The sequence below is a fragment of the Lobosporangium transversale genome (assembly GCF_002105155.1).
Source record: "Lobosporangium transversale strain NRRL 3116 chromosome Unknown BCR41scaffold_70, whole genome shotgun sequence".
NCBI classification, from domain to species: Eukaryota; Fungi; Mortierellomycota; class Mortierellomycetes; order Mortierellales; family Mortierellaceae; genus Lobosporangium; species Lobosporangium transversale.
This window is the reverse complement of record NW_019029048.1, coordinates 28,987-47,638: the sequence shown is the minus strand read 5'-3', so window position 1 is coordinate 47,638 and position 18,652 is coordinate 28,987. Positions and strand designations below refer to the sequence as shown.

Here is an 18,652-nt window from a genome sequence, read left to right as displayed (position 1 = left end):
ACAACCGAAGCAGGCCACCTCTGCTTACGATGGAGTGGCCCGCCAATGCTATATTAAACAACAGATATCGAGATGCAGGAAAGACAGCAGCACCTGAGTTCAGGAAAATCGTAAGTCCAGCGTTTTCTTTCGCTACAATGTACCTCATTCGGCACATCTCTAACAAACACCCACCGTCTCTTGATAGCCATGCGCAATGACACAAGGCTACCCAGCAGCTTAACTGGTACCGCACCATCGATATACCTCTACTTAATTTTCGCATGCTCGAAAATCAAGCTTCCCTGGCTGACCCTCGAAACGTGGTTGTGGTTGCTGGTGCGATAGTTTTCTGCTTGTTCTGCTACTTCAAAAGCGCTAGGTTTCGTTTTAGATATGATGTCATTTTGTTATTGCTGACCAATAAGATCATGTCGCTCGAATATCTTGAGTTTGTTCCTGTCAGAGTCTCCTCACATAGCAAAAGTGAAAAGGGGAAATGTGCTGGTTTCCTTTTTGGATTGATCGAAATTATAGGTTCCCAATTTGTGCTTACAATGATCTCATAATGATTGGCATTGTTTCCAAAATCATGCTGTCTATCGCCTTTCATGTGCTTTCCCACCACCGTTATCATCACCATTATCATCATCGTCATCATCATCATTGTCATTGTCATCGTCATTGTCATCATCATCGATATTGATGAACAGGTCCGTCGAGGAAAAAAGGTATAAAAAGAGGATGGTCCTCGCTGATGCAAAACTTCAACTTCAACCCACTCCACAAAAGCAACTACAACAACCAAAAGCAAAAGAAACTCTTAAACCAACTACCCACGACTTTTCATCATGTCTAACAACATCTCTGATCGTATCTCTAACACTGCCAACTCGTACATCGGAGGCGCCAAGCAGACTGTCGGAGAGACTATCGGAAACAATAGCCTCGCAGCCTCAGGAGCCGAGCAGAGAGCCGGAGCTGAGGCTCGTCAAGCTGCAGCCGATGCCAAGACACATGCTGAGGGAGCAGGCCACACAGCCCAAGGCAAGGTCCAACAGACTGTCGGATCACTGACAGGCAACACATCGATGGAGGCTCGCGGTCATGCCAACGAAGTCAAAGGCGATCTCGAACGCAAAGTCTAAAAGATTTACAAATTTAATAAAAAAGCATTAGCAGCAAACAACAATGTGTAAATGCTTGCATACATTTAGAACTGTATTTTAAAACAACATGGTAGATATTATTGGAGGTTAATGAAAAAACGTGGCTTTTTTCTTCAAATTGTGTGGTCTCAATTACATCACCTCCGATTCTCCAATTGTTGGCCATCATGCAGGAATCCAATGGACAAACAATTGAAGAAGACCTGGCCTTTGAAGAAGAGCGGACGAGGCTCATCACCGATATCAATCTGGAGTTGGGTCAGATGATCACTAATATCACGATTCTTCAGCGCAACCTCGATACTATTGTTACTATTGGACAAGAGTTTGGACAACTATCGGAGCTCTGGAAAAACTTTCATGATTCAGCATTTCGATTTGAAAAAGAAGAGGACCAGGAGGTGGAGGAAGAGCAGACGCAGAGTCGGGAACAAGGCTACTCATTAGAGTCTAAGTGAAGGGGAAAAAATAATAATAATAATAATAATAATTCATTTACATCTCAGTGGCGCGCGTTGCAAGGTTGGCAGCCAGGACGTCATACCGATGGTTTCGGCCATGAGGTTAATGACTTGTAGATCTGTGGCAGAAATCCGGCATCTTCACACTCATTCAACATCTAAGGGATATTTATACCGGTTAATTCAACATATTAATGAATAAAGAGGATGTTTTACTTCTATAAGTTAGCGATTGCTATCTTTTTTATTTTCTTCGAGACTATCTATTAATGTGCAGGCGACTTTTTTAAGTCGTACAAGTCCAGCGCATGCCCATCCACCTTCTATGGAATTGTCGCAAGCACTTAATTATTAAATTCATTACTCTATTATGCCAAAAGATGAGCTAAAAAGAGGCAGAAACGCAGAGTTAGACGCGAAACTCAAAAAGACCGGGCACTTTTAGTTCTACTGGAACAAAGAAAGAAAAAGGAAGGGGGAGCAAGACACACTTACATCGAACAGGAGCGGCGACAGACGCCAGGTCTGTTACGACAACTTCATGCATCCTCCTTTGAAACTCGTATCTTATCTTCAATTGCTTCTTCTCGCCTAAGCATGGATCATAAAACCCTAAAATATGTGACTATATTGAAAAAGAAGACGACATTGCTATTAGCATATCCTTTTTGACGTCTAAAGCATTGTCCAAGGTGGAAAAATGAAACGTGTCTATTACCTTGGAATGACCAGCGGGCATGATTAGCTGTGAGTTGTTCACAAGTGCCTGCACAGGGATCGTCACATCCACAACCAAACCGAGCTCTGGCGCTGCGTCAAGGTTTCCATAATGAGCCTGCACAATCACAAGCCCATCCTTTTCTTGTTCTTGGAGCATTTTGCGGGCGGTTGACTCTCTCAAGAGCTCAATTGCTTCTTCAGCCTCCTTCTTTTGTTTCGCGATAAAGTCTGCGTGGATGTGGCGGAGCTCCGCAATCTTTTGTGCGCGCTCCTTTTTCCTCTTGGGCTTGACATAACCTGTGTCTAATGCGGTGATGGCGCAAATGGGAAGAACAGCTGCCCAGAAAGCAATTTTTGGGTTGAACTCCCCCGCGAGAATGATAGGTACAGTTAGACTTTGACCCAAGCGCTTGACTCTGTAAGATAGGAACAAAAGAAATATTATTAAGTCAGAATGCACATACATCGTTTCTGAAAGAGAAAGTAAAAATTTTATACAAAAAAAGATGTACTTAATATTAAAAATGACAATTCCAGAGAGGCTAACTTCAAGCGCAAGTCCAACTTTAACATGCTGAGTGACTTTGCGGTCACCTCCGATACTAGCATGAATTCCAGCAGTCGTAGATACATTTCCGCCCACACGCACTTTAGTGGAGCGGTCTAGAGTCCATGTATGATCCACAGATATATGCGACTGCATGAGCCCTGTTTGAACCTCAATCTGATAGGCCCTGTTCTCGTCCTGTGAGCTGACACCGAGCGCCAAGGATGAAAATTCTCGGCGTCTCTCAAAAACAGGTCCCCAGCTGCCAATCGCCCATTCTCCTGTGCGGTATGTCATATACCCTGTAGCTCCTTTTGTGATCCTCCGACCAAACGTCAAGACAAGAGGTGCTGGGCCTTGGAAGTTTCGCACCTGTGCTGATCCTGTTATGAACGTTAAAGGATCAATTGAGTACGTGCCTTTGAGTACGCCAATCCTGGGGTTGAGAAGAGATGATCCTAACTGAGGTATGAAAGAAATGGGAGATATGTGGAAGCCTCAGCATTAGATGGCTAAGAAATAGAGAGCGTTCATCATGGTATTGAAAATAAAAATGCTCGGATATATCCCAAACCTCGACATTCAGCTTCTCATTAAATGTGTGGCGAATTGTCCCTATAATATTCCCACCTCCCATGCCATTTCTAGACGACATCTGTCCCCCTACAATAAATTGAGTCCGGGGACCAAATTGAGTCTAATAGAATAGGCATCAAAAGTCAATCCGATCAACAACTGTTATTTTCTACATTCCTTAAATTATTGTTATATGTAGTCCAAAAGCCAGCTCCGACTCACCTCAAACGAGTTCTTCATGTATAGCTGCATGATCTCTGTCCTTTTGAGCGCACTTAAGTAGCCACCACTATTCTTCTTCGCATATGCTGTGCCTCCAAAAGGCGTCAAAATCTCTTCTTCCTTAAACACTCTAGACGCATTGATATTGACTGTAATTTCGTTCCTGGATCGGACTAAGCTCTCAAGCTCCATCTCCCTCTTCTCTCTAGCCAATCGAGCATATTCCTCACGCAACTAATGGCGAAACCGAGTTCCATTTATGGAAAATATCAGAAATATATATGTTAATGAGCTACGATCCTGAAGTATATATTTTTTTTCTTTAGCTAGATGAAAAAAGCGTCGATAGAAGGGCAGCCTACCTCCTGAGGAGTTTTAACCCTGTGTCCAATCTCCCATTTCGTGTTAATACCCTCTTCGCCGTATTCATCATACGCCGTACGAAGCTGAGGATTACTCAGGACTATAATCACGTGTAATTGATGAACCATTATTTTCTGATCGACAATTTTCATTATAGATGTAGCTCTGGTCCACTCAGTACTCTGTCCTATTTCACTGCTTTAAATATGAGACTTTGTCGATCGTACCTTCGAAGGCCTTGTTGATAACGTGAAATTTTGTCTCTGCTGCCTGCTTCAATGCTGGATCACTGTGTTTGTCAGGGTGAAAGATCCTACTCAAGCGTTTGTACGAATCTTTGATGTCCTCTTCTGAAGCCTATCTCGTATGTTTTAGAGATTTTACATCATAAATCAATGAGTCAGAAGCATCAACTATTGACATAGGGTACATATTTCAACAAATAGTAGTACATGGATATGCCATATATATGAATATATGGACATATGGGACCGACATACAGTTTTGGACAGATTCAACACAGCATAATAGTCCAGCTCTGGGGGCTTCATGTTCTCAATGTCAGCAAGATCGTCCTCATCGTAGCCGCTAGCTGACGAGTCCGCGGGCATGGACCTGTCTTCATATGGGTCATTCATGATGTAATGATGGGAATGGCTTAAGAAAACAGAGAAGCAATAAAACCAACAGACAGACATGCATAGATTTATTTCATTTTATTTTGGCCAGTCCCATCAATCCATGTGTCCATATTTGGGCAAAACAAACACGTCTTTTTTTTGCTCCTTTCTTCAATACAATGCAGCCGCATCGCCATTCTCAGAAACAGAAACGCCACACTCTTGCTACCCATGCCAGTCGTCAAGAAATCGATGCAGCGCTGAGGTTTACACCAAAGTCTATAGCGGAGGAACAAGGTCAAGGTTCAAAACAAAAAACCATTGAAAGCTTAGCTCAACAAGTCTATTGGTGGAGTATTCATGATCTTGATTATAGACCTGAAAGGGATAACGCGAAAATACGAGGCCATGGTAGATCTCTACTCCTAAGCCTGCAACAGCAGCAGGAGCAGGGATTTTGCTCTCAGGCTCTTGAAAGGTTCGTCTATGAATATTATATTGCCTACTACATCAGAGGAAGTCCATTCTTGTGTGAGTCTTATGAGCTATCGTTATTCTTTTAAACAGTTTATGTGAAAGTCCTTGTGCGCCAATGTTTGAATATCTCGTTGAAAACATCAAGCCTCGCTCGTAAGTTATCTAGCTCACAGTCCAAGGTGTAATATACCTGTCCAGAAAAAAAAAAAAATTGTTTCCTAATCGTTTGTGCTACTGTTCACAAGAATTGTACAGGCAAAACAGCCATGCCAAGTCCAGTCAATGAAACAGGCAACAGATCAAATAGTAGCAAATCTCACAGAGCGACAGCTAAGGGCGCTGCAAGTCCGCGAACTCGTCCATGCTATTGCTCATAAACGTATATATTCTTTTATTACATTATTTAATTTCGCTTTAGGTTGATGATTTATGGTATGGCTGTTCTAAGATGCTGCTATTCATACTAATACATAGAGCAAGAGATTAAAAACCTGAAAAAACAGATCAAGCGGCAAAGGCAAACTCAATCAGTGAAGGAGATTCATTATCAACAAAGCTCACAAAAAGTTAGAGTGCTAGAAGAGTTTGATACCCTCTTTCACGAGCTTGTCCCCAAGGTAGCAAGGAATACATCGCTTCTTAAAAGCCATACATCACATCCCCATAAGGTAGAGGTAAGCTACAAGTCCTTAAGCTCGACGGATAGACGCCTTTTGAGTACGTTCGCCTCTAAACAATAAGCAAGTTTAATTGGAACTTTAGGTTATATTTAAGATCATGCTTGAAGGGATTTCTCAGATTGTCAAATTAGCTACTGTTGAGTAAGTTTATTTTATTGCCTATCCTCTTGACATTCAATAATTCAGCTTACTCTTGTCAATATTAGTAACTTCTTCTATCAGTGATATAACGATCAAACAGATTACTTTGCCAGGAGGATGGGGAGTAGAGGAGCTATATAAGCAAATTCAGCAAACCAATGATAGCACCAACTCCTTTCTAAACATCGTCAAGAGTATGAAAGAGAATATTTTAATGTCATCCGATGCTTCTCAACAGGATTTGATTACAAGAGCACAGAACAGAGACGACAGCTCTGAAGCGTCGGATTTACTACTGGTATGAGTTGCATTTACATGTCGCCATGGACTTTTGTGATTTATTATTTCAGCCTTGGCTCTGTCGATACCACACTTTGTATCATTGACTTGATGCAATATTCTGGCGAATCTTAGATCTTTCGTGATCATCATCTTGAAAGAGTAGTTCAAATTGAATTAGCCCTCAACAAGATCTCAGCATTTAAGCAAGAGATAGATCAGCTTTATTCCAGGATGCGATTCCAGGCTCAAAGACCTGATCATGACAAGACGTTAGCTCCATTTATTCAGGAGCTTGAGGAAGCTAGAGCGCATTTGAAGGGTTTAGGGACCGCCCTAGAATTCATTCAAGCTGAGCAGGAAAACTTAGTAGATCGTGTGGTCCCCAAGGTTGAACAGCGTGCAAAGTTAGAGTCCATGAACAAAGCAGCTAGAGCAGTTGATCAGCGAATGGTATGTGGTTTTTCCGATTGCTGCATCATAGATGTTTCAACATGCGTTTTTGTGCTTTGGATAGTTTATAATAACCTTTATTCTTTGTATTTGTACAACACTATGTTTTTATAGGTCAAGGCGCAGAAAATTATAAGAAAATTAATGGAGATGATTAGAATTAAGCATGAGAGCGTTCCTGAAAAGGCGTATACTATTTCTGAGGACATCCAATCGATTTTTCAAGAATTTGTAGAACTGTCTGAGTTGCTCCAGAGCCAAGCATATACCTTGAAAGGGGATGCGGAAGGCTTGCAGGCCCTTACAGAACAGAGCCAACGGTTATACGAAGTTACTCATCAAAGAACTCTACAACAGCCTGCGTCGAAAGCAGGAGTACTTGAAATGATCCCCAGTTTCTGGTATGAAACAGCGACAGCCTCTTCTTTAGCTGCTGAGCAGCTTATATTGCGGCAGGCGCATTGTCATATAGAAAACGCTGTGCGACAGCAGGCTATCATTAAGGCCAGAGATGCTAATAACCGCATGGAGCAGACCAAAGCTAATGCTCTAGTTATGTTGAAGAGCTTTACGAAAAAGTTGCCAGACGAATATATGAGCCAAACGCAAAATGATGATAAAATGGTTATGAAGCTGAATTCAAGCTTCGAAAAGGAGATCACAAGTGCCATCCAGTCGGTTGTGAAATATCAAGACAGTTGTTATACTGCCATTCAAGATGATATTCAGAAAATATTGTTGAATACAGCGATAGGAAACAATGCTGTTGAAGAGATTCAGGGATTGATCAAAGATGACAGTAATCTTCATGAGCGACTGTCTGCGCTGAGGCCACAATCCTCTAACAAAAGGACGCGTCAGGCTCAATAAACCCCATGAAAATAATAACAATAATAATAATAAACTTCTTACTCGAATCAATGATAAATTGTATTAACCAGGCATTTATTACTAAATGATTTCGTGAAATCGGTCAAGGATAATTTCCAAAGTTGGGGTTATTGACTTGAAAGAAGCTTTGCTGCGGCTATTGCGTTAGTTAATAAAAGGATTGTACCAGATTCCTTAGTCCGATTCATTTACCGATAGCTTATTATGGAAATGCCTACAGACCCATACTTACCAATAGCGAACTACGGCTTCAAGCGGTTCAACCAGTGGCAGGGCCTGTGTCTGCAGAGAGGCGTCCTCAATCAAGAACGAAGATAGGACCCTCATTGACGCCAGATACAACAAATTTTTCGCTAGCGATGCGGGATCGTAGTTAACACTTTGCTGCAAGTCTTTCAAGTAATCCAATATAGCTGAATAAGCACCAACGAGTGTGTCCTGAAACTTGAGTAATGTAGTCGCATCAAACAATGGCCGTCCTCTAAGGCCACCGAGTTCGGGTTCAGTTTCCATACGGACTAAATAGTGGATGGAAACTTCAAGGATTTCGTATGTCACTGGTAGGACTTGCTCCTTTCGAATTTTGGCCTGCTTGATTTCTTCTTCTGAGCTAAAGACACCCTTTGATTTGGTACTGCAATCTACATTGGGTAGATCTTCTGCAAGTTCGTCCAAAATCACACGCGCTTCGACACATGCCAGATGTACAACTAATGTCACAAATTTTTTATCAATCTCCTCATCCGAGAGTGAAAGTGTTTCCATGGAAGCGACAAGTGTACTAGGCGTTTTCTTTTTGTTGAAAGCGCTTGTAGCAGGGTTTATTGCTGATAACGATGGGAGTTCAGGATAAAGCCATTCAGGACCCATCTTCAGAAGGATTCCGATTAGTATGAAGGTATTATCGCGAGTAGAGGGCGCTGATGAAGGTCATTTAGGATTAGAAATTGCTTACGGTACCGCATGATACATCTATACAATTGTGTGCGATTTGAAAAAAAAAAAAAAAAAAAAAAAAATACCTTGTCGAGTACTCAAAAGTTGAATCAGGCCTGATTTAATGCTCCTAGTCCACGTCGTTGTCTCTTCTTGATGTGCTTTTACATGTTGATTCAAATACTTCTCTGGTAAAAAGATCAATGATTCAGTCATTAGCCGTAATATTTCGGATTTGTGTGTCTCTGTCACGCGTTGAAATCGTTTCGAGATCTTTGTCATGATGACGGGCAAAAAAGCCTTGGTAATGCTGAGTACTGTCGTTGGATTTGTGTGGAAGCCCTCTTCAATGATCAAAAACGTACGTTTGAATATTGATATGGCGGTCTCATGTGCTTTGTCTATCAGCATCAGATAGTTCAAGATGACTTTATATTAATAAATAAATACAGATACTTTATGCTCAATCCTTTTAAACCAAAAAAGCCAAGCTATTACCATTCCTGTCAAATGTATCAAGGATGTAATCAACGATAATCCCTTGATATCTAGGGTTGGTCAAGATCATAGATACTTGTGGATATGATGAAACTTTGATCATGATCTGTAAGATTTTTTCACTAGCCCTAGTCTCATCAGTCGATGAGAGCAGACTGAGCATGGTGGGCAATTGATCTTTAAACTCGCTCCTCGTCAGTAGCTGCCAATGCAGAGCAAAGCAGCTCATGATGTCTACAGAAATAGCGCGGATTTCTGCAGCATTGACGCCCGCATTCTTTGGCACTTCGTGTGGTTCTAGCCAAAAAGAAAAGAAATAAAATAAAATTAGAGACCTGGATAAATCCTTCGGGCAATAACACATAGATCCAGATCTGGGTGCTTACGGATTTGCATCATGCGCTTTAAAAAAGCAAAGTCTAAACTGTCCATATATCGGGTCACGGTATTTAAATCTTGCTCATGTTGAAGGATCTCTGCCATGAGCAATAGTCCAATGAACTTTACTTCATCACTATTTTCCGGTAGGACCAACTCGAGGGATGACTCTAGTTGATCCTTTTCCTTTAATTGTGCGTGGTGCATTTCAGATCAATGTTTGTGCAATAATGCATTCAATAGAAGCAATTCAAGTGCTTAAACATTCATTGGTGGCGCATGAAATTTTAGCCATTTCCATTTTAGAGAAAAGGATTTGAGCGCAACAACTTTTTTTAATGTACAATGTTCTATTCTAAAAAAATAAAAATAATAATAACAATACTAATAATAATAATAATAATAAAAAAACAACCGTTATGCATCAGAGTTCTGAATCCAACCAGCTTCCACGAAAAAATCATAAATCTTGCCAGTTTTGTTCACATCAATCTTGATGAGCTCGCGGGCTTGTCGCCGTTTGAGCCCTCCAAGACGTGCATGCTCTTTCAGTAGCTGCTCCTTGATAATCATATATGATTTGGGGAAGATACGCAATGTTGAACACAGTGCTTGCTCAGGTACAGTCAACAAATGAATTCCTTCCGCATTTTGGATATTCAATGGATTGGCAGGCTTACGAACTGGAGGCACAACCTTTCCTAAAGCTGTTGATCCACGTGGTGAAGACGACTGTGACAATAAAGAGTTTATTTTGTCAATATGGCTGAGTTAAGACAAAAATAAAACACAGTATATTAAGAAAGATACTCACATCATCCATGTTAGAGCGTTGTGGAAGCGATCGCGCATTTCTTCTATCGTTAAGAGAGGAATCTCTTATAAGGTGACGAAGGCTTGTTTGCTATAAAATAAAAAAGTAAAAAAAAATAAAATAAAAAGTAGACAAATATAGATATTAGATATCCATTCAGTCTAGTAATCAAGTATGATTTTACACTTGATAGAAGAGAATGAGCTATCTTCACTCACCCTGTTAACCTTTTCTCGAAGATATTCCTGTCCAGCAGCAAGCGTTGTTATCCCATTGGCTCTAAATTCCTGCAGCTCTGCAATGCGTTCTCGCAGATGCATTTCCTTCAGTAGCCCATCGATAAATTTGTCATAATCCTCAGAAGTCTGGAGTTGTGCAAATACCCTCATGCTATTAAGCAGCTCACGTTCCTTTGGTGTTCGTTTTTTCTCTGCAGCTTGATTCTTTCAGTTGGAATGTTGGAATGAATTAATAAAACCCTCATTAGCACAATATGGTGAAAGAGCATCGTTTCAGTCTAATAAAATGAAGAACGAGCTTAATGGATACCTTTTTGTACTCCAAGAACCCCCTATCAAAGACAAACTTTCGTCTTTCAAGTCTCTTATTCAATTTAGCATTGTAAATTTCGAGCACCATCAACTTCAAATCTGTTATGTGTGAGTGAAAGTACGGTATGAGTGAATCGACTCACACTAGTTGGTGATGACGGCAAGAAGCTGATTAAGAAAGCAAACATTTGGACAAGCATACCAACTTCCTCTGATGTATCCTCTTCACTAAACATCATATCCTTAACGATCTGCTCAGCCTCATTCTCATACTCTGTTTCAAACTCCAAACGTCCTGGCATATAGCCTGCGATCTCATGATTGGCGGGCTGGCTTGTCATTGGCTTTTGAGCCTTTACTGGCGCTAAAGGCATAATAGCAAATATATTATTTTTGCTTGTAATCTCTTACATTTAACTCGCATCCTAAACAACCGCTGCAACACATTATAGACCAAATATAGTTTCACTTGACATACCTGGTACCCTGTTCACTCTCTGAGCCAGGCGCTGCCTCTTCCTTGCAGCTTGCGCTTCAGGGTCCATGTCGAACTTTTTGTGCATGTCCTGTGGCCATTAAAAAAAAAAAAAAAAAAAAAAAAAAAAAAAAAAAAAAAGTTACAGAGCTTTCTTATAGTATCAGTTTCTAAATGAAATAACCGTATTCATTAACACGGCTGTTTGAACGTACCGGTAGAGGCCATGTTTCGCTTTCGACATAGACTTGAAGGTAATGAGCCTCACATTCGTCTCGCGTCTTTGATCCGACATGATCTGCAATATCTTGCCAATTTCCAATCCCAAACGTCTCTGCACCTTCAATCAACAACAGCTCTTCGTCTGCACCCCAATCTACATCAAAGATTGGGAACGAGTGTTGCTCCTGTAGAAATTATAAACAGAATCAGCAAAAAAAAAAAAAAAAAAAAGATGGCAGAAATACTTCGTTTGTACAGAACAAGCAACGTATTTGTTGATTCATTTACCATCACACGATAGTCATGCCAGCTCTTATGTTTGCCCAGCTCAGCTCCACTACAGAAACATCTGACACAGAGGTCAAAATCACTGCATATGGCACATCGTATCCGGACAGTATCAGTGATGTTCTGGCTGCATGCATCGCAATGATATTTAACGCCCGATTCTGCTATTCAGAAAAGAATTACAAAAAAGCATAAAAAGAAAAGCGTCACATGTTAGTAGAGTGGAGCTGCACCAAGTGTAGAAATATAAAAACACAAAAAAAGTTGCGAGGGCGACGTATCTGAGCACGATGTTGGACCATGGTCCGTGCAAAGTGTCTTATTGTTAGGTTGAATAACACAACGCAACAAGACGAATCGACTCATGTCATTACATTGGTAATTGAGTTAATGCATCACTGTCTTACCAATATCCTTTTCGGCATCATTAGCAGTTCTTTTACGATGAGTGACGGTCATGGTGATAAAAAAAAATGTCAGATGATGCGCTAAAGCCCTAAAATACGCGTTCTCCTCTCCCTTCAATTCAGAGTACAAATGTTGTTGATCTGATTGTGTGTGTTGTTAGTTGACTCTAATTGTTGCAAGCTCTAATAAAATGTTGATGTCCCTGATATTCGTTCGTCGCCGTGCACGCCTTCCTAAATGAGGGAACTACAGTGAAGGAGCCCTTTTTCGCGAGGAGTCTAATTTCCCTTATTTCCACTACAAACTCGCGAACACTGCAATTAGTCACGTGCCTCCACCTCTTTAACTGCCATACTTATGAACCTTTTTTTTTGACTCATACATGCAATGAAATCTTCGCGAAAGAACAATCATCTTTTACTTTAAAATGTAGGACCCAATATCCATGGCATATGGCATATGATTTATGTTTAATAATTATCAATGTCCTAGCTATTTCGAGTCCAGTAACCAGAAAAAGGATTTGGTTACACAAGGCTTGAAAAATTTCTCTAAGTGACTCACAGGTGTATTGCTCCTCTTTCTGATACAAATGCGTTAAAGCTTCATGCTTTTACGCAATTAACGCGCTCTACAATTTTCATTCCCACCATTCCTTCGGTCATTCATCTCTTCTTCTTCTTCTTTTTCATTTTCTCCTTTTTTGTATTTATACTTGCTTGAAAACGGCGTCTCGTTTCTTATCTAGCATCCTTCATTAAAATGACATCGACTGTGCAGTCTCCCTCAGTCAACAACAGCAACAAAAGCGGCTTTCCACGCCTCTTCATACTGAACCGCAACTACTCGTCCTGGTCTCTTCGTGCATGGTTAGCATTGCGGATCCTTAAAGTTGACTTTGAAACTGAGGTGCTTATTGTGGGAACGCCAGATATTCCAGATTTAGGTTCTCCAGCAGCAAATAAATTGATGCTACGCGCGGGCCCCACAGCAAAGGTGCCCGCGCTGCATGTTGATAAAGGGACTGGCGATAAGCACATCGTCTTTGAGTCGCTAGCTATTATGGAATATCTGGCTGAAGGTAAGGCTTATAGTATGTAGCTTACTTTATAGACCTCATAGGTAACAACGTCAAACCTACCGCCATTGTTACTCGCGCACTCAAGCTTTTAGATCGAGAATCATGAGCTGAATGGATGAATAAGGTTGCTTTTTTTTTTTTTTTTTTTTTTTTTTTTTTGGAGGAGAGGAATGGGTAGAGGTAGGCTGGGTATTGTTTGTGGGATTTGGTAAAAAGTTAGAGATGGTTCTCAAGGGGTAGCGGTCTATGTGATCATAGCCTATAATATTCGCTTTTAAGAATATATAGTATGGACCAATAGTTTCTTATACGTAGAGAGGACCAGGAATTGTTATCAATGAAGAAACACCTATCAATATAGAGGAGTCGGATCAAAAGAGTTGTACAAATTGAGAAATCTCTTACCAGCAACCCTTAGAAAATAGTAGACGTGCTGACACTTGTTCTGCTTTTTTGGCGTCTATCGCGCACCCTTGTATAGATTACCCCCACTTATGGCCTTCCGATCGCTTTGATCGTGCTTATGCACGTTCGCTTGCCGCGGAAATGGCTACAGGCTTTGGTGCTATCCGGAACTACGCCATGAATCTCCGCGAGAACCGTGACTTTGATCCAGAAATGTATAATGACTCGGTCCAAAAGAACATTCTGCGTCTTTCTAATATTTGGGAAGAGCTTCGTTCCAAGGCCGTTGGGGAGGAGGGTGATGAGGGCTATCTTTTTGGCCGTTTCACAGCTTTAGACGCAATGTATGCGCCCATCATGTTCCGTTTGCGTTCATATGGGCTGAGATCTAAAGTACAAGGGAAGAATGCATCGGCTTATGTGGAGTGGATATTGAATAACGAATACATGAAAGAATGGGAGGAGCATGCCTCGCATGAGACTGAAATCATTCCCTCTGACGAGCTTTACGAAAAGAAGTAGGAAAATAAGCCGTTTTTACAAACACAGCAATGAATGATCAAGAAAAATAAAATAGATATATTGGAAGTGTCTGATTCAAATGGCAGTCAATAGGAAAAAAAAGCTTAGTATGACGGACAAATGAATTGTCAGTATTGTAAAATACCAATATACAAATAAGTAGCTACCGAAACCCATTTTCTCTCCAACAATAATTGATGCATGGGAGACAGAATATTATTCACCTCATTTTTGAGGCACTAACTACATCAGATACCATAAAATATGTATCCATGTGTACAGTCCAATGGTTCGAGGTTAATTTTTTAAAAAAAACCCCGATATAATTCTTTGTCATGTTTATACGAAGTATTTTTATGAATCGATAGTACACATGCACACATGCACAAATAATTCTTTGAAAAGAATATATTATTCAAGGTTGGTTGCTCAAGTTTTAACCTTAAATCGTTATCCTTTAAATTGGGGGTCCTTCGGACATTTTATTGCACATTTTTTTGTCTGCATTAGAAGATTTTACATGTATATATAATACATTGATATACATATATTAAATTTTTTTTTCACTAATTACCAATTACCAATTACCAATTAGACATCAACAGTGAAAAGGATGAACGAAAATTCGAGATCCCTTTGGCGCCGTCTATCGGGTGGGAGAGGGGGAGAAGGGGGTGCAAGAGTCAACCAACGAGGAGAAACCAGTATGTAGTAAGACAGAGGTTTGATCCAAAAAAAGAAAATGACGGCAGAAAAAAAAATGTACTCGTTCACTTATGAGTGTCGTAAAGTGGACCGGATTGGGAAGCTGTGGCAGATTTCTTGAAATTTCATTGAGGCTGAACTCTCATTCGCTCAATTGATACCGGATAATTGAAAGAAATATATTCAGGAACAACTGAATTCTTCTACCAGTGTCTCTTTAATTGACTATATAACCCCCATCCTTCTCCCCCTCAATCTTACTCTTCTGATAACCCACCTTGTTCCAGCCTAAAGGATTCATTATCAAATTCTTATCCATATTTCTTTGTTTGGTTTGGTTACGTTAATATCCCTTTAACGTTTCTGATCCACACAATCCTCATCATCATAACCCACTCTTCAACAACCCCTGTAACTATTCGACGTACTGCCTAAAAATCTTATTTTTCATTGTTTCTGAAATCGGTAATAAACTGTGGTTTTTCCCATACACATGCACGAGGCTGCATCACATTGTGCCCTTCCTTGAACGCCAAAGCTCCCTAGTCGTTGTTATTGTTTTTTTTTTTTTTTTTTAAAGTTTAGATGCCTTATCCAATCTGATACTTCCTGGGTCTGCCAAAGCTCAGCTTTCTCTTTCTTTTGCCTTATTGCAATGTTTTTTTTTTTTTGTTTGTTTGTTTCGTTCTATAAGCCTGATAATGCCCTGGTGTGATGCATTTTTTTTTTTTTCCTTTCACTGTGCTCTCGTATCTTATTTTCCCCAAGCCGAGAGCTAAAGTTCATTTTGCTCTGTGCTACAAGAACAGTTTTTTTGTTATTTTATTCTGCGCGACTGAACGGCTCATAATTCAATGCTTCTGTAAAAAGAATAACCCACGAGTTGTCACTTGCACTTGCTTGTTATATCATCATAATCTGTTATTCCGTTCTAATGCATTAACTATACCAAGTATAGTGTTGTAATATTCTCCTCTTGCTTGCCTTTTACATACTATTGTCCTGCATTCGCATACATTGTATTGTTTCTATCATATCATTCATCCTTGTCAACGATGATTCTCGCTGAGGCCCTTTTTGTTTCTTTTTTTCTTTCTTTTCTTTCTTCCTTTCTTTCTTTCTTCCTTTCTTTCTTTCTTTCCTTTCTTTCTTTCTTTCCTTTCTTTCCTTTCTTTCTCTCTTTTGCCAACGTTTATCGTACAAAGCCTTCAGTGACAGCCTTGGCTTGGTGCTTACCTCGCCCTTTCATGTGCAATCTCACTAATATAGTAACCGACGATCTCACTAAAGCTTTCTCCTTATTCTCTTTCATCTCCTCCTTCCTGTCTCCTCCTTCCTGTCTCCTCCCCTTGTTCTCTCTTGCCCCGTTTTCTAGCTAAGAACCTTTTTCAGATCATTTCCAGTCGTCTCTCGTCACTCGAATCTCTCCACGGCTACATCTTGAATAGCCTGTCAACACTTACTTTACCTTTGTCTTCAACGTCATTGGCCTCAGACCCAGATTCAAACATCCTCAAACAGCATTCTCACTTTCTATCCTCCGGTAAAGTCTGCTTATCCTTTAACACCGCCTGTCTGGCTTCTGGCTGCTTCTAGCCCCATCCCAGGCGGGCTTGAATAACAGCTGCTTCAGTTTTTCCTATGCCCACGCCTATTCCCTTCGCCTCCTCTTCCCCTACACTGATTCCCACTACCACATCCCCGAACCACTCTTCACAGATACAAACCCATCACTCAATATTTTGCTTGAGCTCTGGTGAACTATCTAATCCAACTCAACAAAACGATGCGAGCTTTCATATGCGACCCTATCAACATCCATTTTATCCTAAAGCCTTTCATCGGCTCGAAAATCCCAATCGGCATATTCATACCCATACAGGGGGGAAAGAGTATATATGCCAGCATCCTCACTGTAACAAGCGTTTTTCCCAGAATGATGAGCTCATACAGCATTTCAACTCTCACTTGAGTTCGGTTTCAAAGGATCTTCGCATCATGACTACGTCCTTGCCAGGGCAGCCTCAAAGGTCATCTTGCTCGGCACTAACGCCAGCAAGTTTCGCTGGTAGCTTCAGCGACTCAATGCCACGCTCATATCTCTCCAGCGATAGACCGGAATCACGCAGTTCAACGGCCTCTGAAGCAGGTTCCCTGTTGACACCTCTATCCCCTCCCCCTTCTCACCTGCCTCACAATCCGTCTTCATTCGTTACTGCCCTCACAACTACCTCTTATTCAAATCCAAATCCCTTGTCAGAGTCCATTGTGCCGATGAACTCTTCATTAATCATTCCGCCCATGTGGAACACTGCTGTGGCCTCTTTCCATTCTTTTATGTCACAGGCCTGCATCTCTACTTCATCCATGGTAGAAAATCGCTCCCCAAAGAGAGCTGATCCTCGATTGCTATCCTCCAGTGTTGGCATGGACCTTATGGCGCAAGCCTCATTAACAAGTATTCAAAGCCCTGATAACCAGAGACGGATATCTCTTTCTAGGAGTTTTGGTACGTCAGTAGACAGTCTTTTTGTTTTTTTATTTTTATTTATTTATTTATTTTATTTTTTTTTTATTTTATTTTACTGTCGCCCTTTCATCAATCCTTGAAAACATTTCGCGTTTGAAATAAAGCTTGGGTTAATGATGACTAATTTTCATTTTCATTTTCTTATTTGATTTGAAATGATCTAGAGTACCCAACTTCAGCCGCGATGATGAGCATGAGGTCGGCTCCCGAATCAATGCAGGGACGCACGCCAGCTTCAATGAATGCTACCTCAATGGCCAAGATAGAGGTAGAGGCCCCGAAAAAGCCACATTTTTGCCCCTGGCCCGATTGCCACAAGACGTTCACTCGATCTGCTCATCTCGCACGTCATATCCGGTCCCATGGCGGCGAAAAGCCTTATACGTGCCCTCATGAGGGCTGTGGAAAACAATTTTCGCGCTCAGATGTTTTAAAAGAGCATATTCGAACCCACGACGTCAACAAAGTCCGGAAGCGCAAGGCTCGCAATCAGGGTGATCAAGCCAAAGCATCTGTTATCAAGCAAACCAATGCACACTCGCCCCTTGGCGCATCCCGGAATAGTATTGCTCAGATGTCAGCAATTCCACCACCACTGATGCGTCGGACGCCAGATGGAGTTGGTGCGATACCAAGTTCTGCTTTTCCTCCGTTACTTCCATCAAACGATCTGATGGAGTCCAGAAGGCACTCCGAGGCTCATTATCACTCTGTGCAGCAGCAACAGGCACAGAAGCCATATCAGCAAGTCTACCAACTAGAAACTCCTCCGAATGGGCATTCATATCCTCCACAGTACGATCAAAGACATGTATCTGTCATGCAGCGATCTAGACAATCCAACGGGCCATTTGGCTCTTCTGCAGAGGTTCAGGCTGATCATTTGCGAGGCGCGCCTGCAGCTCTGGACATGATAAAGCATGCAGATGATATAATTACCGCTGGAAGTGGTGGGGCTGAGGGTCATTGGTCCATGACCTCTTATCCTAGTCTATCACCCCCCTCTAGCGGCGGTATGGCATCAGCGGGCTATTTAAATATGGATTACCCACGGCGGGCCCGAGTGGATTCATTTGCCTCGATGACGAGCGGTTTCTCGACTACAAGCTACTCGGATGATCAGCAAAGTCACCAATCCTCACCCTCGTTTATGAGTGTCACCAATAACAATAATAACACTATTCCCTCTTCATCCTTGTTGAGCAGCTCGTATGGTTTGAGTGGGGCGGAAGGGCGTTTAGAGTCCATGATGTATCCACAT

General features: G+C 41.3%; 8 protein-coding genes across 8 annotated transcripts; 5 read left to right on the top strand and 3 right to left on the bottom strand.

Moving 5' to 3' along the window:
- Positions 1-830: 830 nt before the first annotated feature.
- BCR41DRAFT_401865 (hypothetical protein) lies at positions 831-1,606 on the top strand (the record flags this gene model as incomplete). The annotated part of the gene is made up of 2 exons (XM_022029254.1): positions 831-1,121; positions 1,322-1,606. The coding sequence occupies 2 exons, from the start codon at positions 831-833 to the stop codon at positions 1,604-1,606; spliced, it is 576 nt and encodes a 191-aa protein (XP_021875762.1).
- Positions 1,607-1,827: 221 nt separating this feature from the next.
- Positions 1,828-4,700, bottom strand: BCR41DRAFT_364220 (hypothetical protein). Its single transcript, XM_022026010.1, has 9 exons — positions 4,538-4,700; positions 4,265-4,394; positions 4,037-4,137; positions 3,675-3,908; positions 3,451-3,573; positions 2,842-3,338; positions 2,328-2,745; positions 2,105-2,234; positions 1,828-1,994 (listed from the first exon to the last, which is right to left on the bottom strand). Exons 1-9 carry the CDS (start codon positions 4,673-4,675, stop codon positions 1,978-1,980), a joined length of 1,788 nt encoding a protein of 595 aa, XP_021875761.1. The 5' UTR covers positions 4,676-4,700; the 3' UTR covers positions 1,828-1,977.
- Positions 4,701-4,832: 132 nt separating this feature from the next.
- On the top strand, positions 4,833-7,559 carry BCR41DRAFT_364218 (hypothetical protein; the record flags this gene model as incomplete). The annotated part of the gene is made up of 8 exons (XM_022026009.1): positions 4,833-5,135; positions 5,225-5,287; positions 5,380-5,513; positions 5,609-5,808; positions 5,897-5,955; positions 6,037-6,253; positions 6,370-6,687; positions 6,802-7,559. Exons 1-8 carry the CDS (start codon positions 4,837-4,839, stop codon positions 7,555-7,557), a joined length of 2,046 nt encoding a protein of 681 aa, XP_021875760.1. The 5' UTR covers positions 4,833-4,836.
- A 65-nt stretch (positions 7,560-7,624) lies between these two features.
- Positions 7,625-9,609, bottom strand: BCR41DRAFT_426549 (Neurochondrin-domain-containing protein). Its single transcript, XM_022030743.1, has 5 exons — positions 9,399-9,609; positions 9,013-9,309; positions 8,601-8,915; positions 7,811-8,498; positions 7,625-7,714 (listed from the first exon to the last, which is right to left on the bottom strand). Exons 1-5 carry the CDS (start codon positions 9,595-9,597, stop codon positions 7,639-7,641), a joined length of 1,575 nt encoding a protein of 524 aa, XP_021875759.1. The 5' UTR covers positions 9,598-9,609; the 3' UTR covers positions 7,625-7,638.
- A 104-nt stretch (positions 9,610-9,713) lies between these two features.
- On the bottom strand, positions 9,714-12,442 carry BCR41DRAFT_364215 (hypothetical protein). The gene is made up of 9 exons (XM_022026008.1): positions 12,148-12,442; positions 11,741-11,904; positions 11,446-11,637; positions 11,234-11,321; positions 10,958-11,119; positions 10,754-10,854; positions 10,423-10,647; positions 10,205-10,294; positions 9,714-10,122 (listed from the first exon to the last, which is right to left on the bottom strand). Exons 1-9 carry the CDS (start codon positions 12,197-12,199, stop codon positions 9,808-9,810), a joined length of 1,389 nt encoding a protein of 462 aa, XP_021875758.1. The 5' UTR covers positions 12,200-12,442; the 3' UTR covers positions 9,714-9,807.
- Positions 12,443-12,744: 302 nt separating this feature from the next.
- Positions 12,745-14,225, top strand: BCR41DRAFT_364214 (hypothetical protein). Its single transcript, XM_022026007.1, has 2 exons — positions 12,745-13,229; positions 13,711-14,225. Exons 1-2 carry the CDS (start codon positions 12,911-12,913, stop codon positions 14,154-14,156), a joined length of 765 nt encoding a protein of 254 aa, XP_021875757.1. The 5' UTR covers positions 12,745-12,910; the 3' UTR covers positions 14,157-14,225.
- A 2,436-nt stretch (positions 14,226-16,661) lies between these two features.
- On the top strand, positions 16,662-16,829 carry BCR41DRAFT_314396 (hypothetical protein; the record flags this gene model as incomplete). The annotated part of the gene is made up of 1 exon (XM_022021174.1): positions 16,662-16,829. A coding segment is annotated over one exon (168 nt), but the record flags the coding sequence as incomplete, so codon positions are not given.
- Positions 16,830-17,644: 815 nt separating this feature from the next.
- BCR41DRAFT_314398 (hypothetical protein) lies at positions 17,645-17,845 on the top strand (the record flags this gene model as incomplete). The annotated part of the gene is made up of 1 exon (XM_022021175.1): positions 17,645-17,845. A coding segment is annotated over one exon (201 nt), but the record flags the coding sequence as incomplete, so codon positions are not given.
- Between the last annotated feature and the right edge of the window lie 807 nt (positions 17,846-18,652).

What these genes read in the sequence shown, in the direction of transcription:
- BCR41DRAFT_364214 (XM_022026007.1), top strand. Translation starts at nt 12,911, where the DNA reads ATGACATCGACTGTGCAGTCTCCCTCAGTCAACAACAGCAACAAAAGC. An exon ending in TATGGAATATCTGGCTGAAG is followed by an intron (nt 13,230 to 13,710) that starts GTAAGGCTTATA and finishes ACCCTTGTATAG; the next exon opens with ATTACCCCCACTTATGGCCT.
- BCR41DRAFT_364215 (XM_022026008.1), bottom strand. Translation starts at nt 12,199, where the DNA reads ATGACCGTCACTCATCGTAAAAGAACTGCTAATGATGCCGAAAAGGAT. An exon ending in GGATACATCAGAGGAAGTTG is followed by an intron (nt 10,855 to 10,957) that starts GTATGCTTGTCC and finishes CACACATAACAG; the next exon opens with ATTTGAAGTTGATGGTGCTC. An exon ending in GGTTCTTGGAGTACAAAAAG is followed by an intron (nt 10,648 to 10,753) that starts GTATCCATTAAG and finishes TCCAACTGAAAG; the next exon opens with AATCAAGCTGCAGAGAAAAA.
- BCR41DRAFT_426549 (XM_022030743.1), bottom strand. Translation starts at nt 9,597, where the DNA reads ATGCACCACGCACAATTAAAGGAAAAGGATCAACTAGAGTCATCCCTC. An exon ending in ACTTTTGAGTACTCGACAAG is followed by an intron (nt 8,499 to 8,600) that starts GTATTTTTTTTT and finishes GACCTTCATCAG; the next exon opens with CGCCCTCTACTCGCGATAAT. An exon ending in GAAGCCGTAGTTCGCTATTG is followed by an intron (nt 7,715 to 7,810) that starts GTAAGTATGGGT and finishes CTAACGCAATAG; the next exon opens with CCGCAGCAAAGCTTCTTTCA.
- BCR41DRAFT_364220 (XM_022026010.1), bottom strand. Translation starts at nt 4,675, where the DNA reads ATGAATGACCCATATGAAGACAGGTCCATGCCCGCGGACTCGTCAGCT. An exon ending in GGGTTAAAACTCCTCAGGAG is followed by an intron (nt 3,909 to 4,036) that starts GTAGGCTGCCCT and finishes TTTCGCCATTAG; the next exon opens with TTGCGTGAGGAATATGCTCG. An exon ending in TGCCCGCTGGTCATTCCAAG is followed by an intron (nt 2,235 to 2,327) that starts GTAATAGACACG and finishes TTTTCAATATAG; the next exon opens with TCACATATTTTAGGGTTTTA.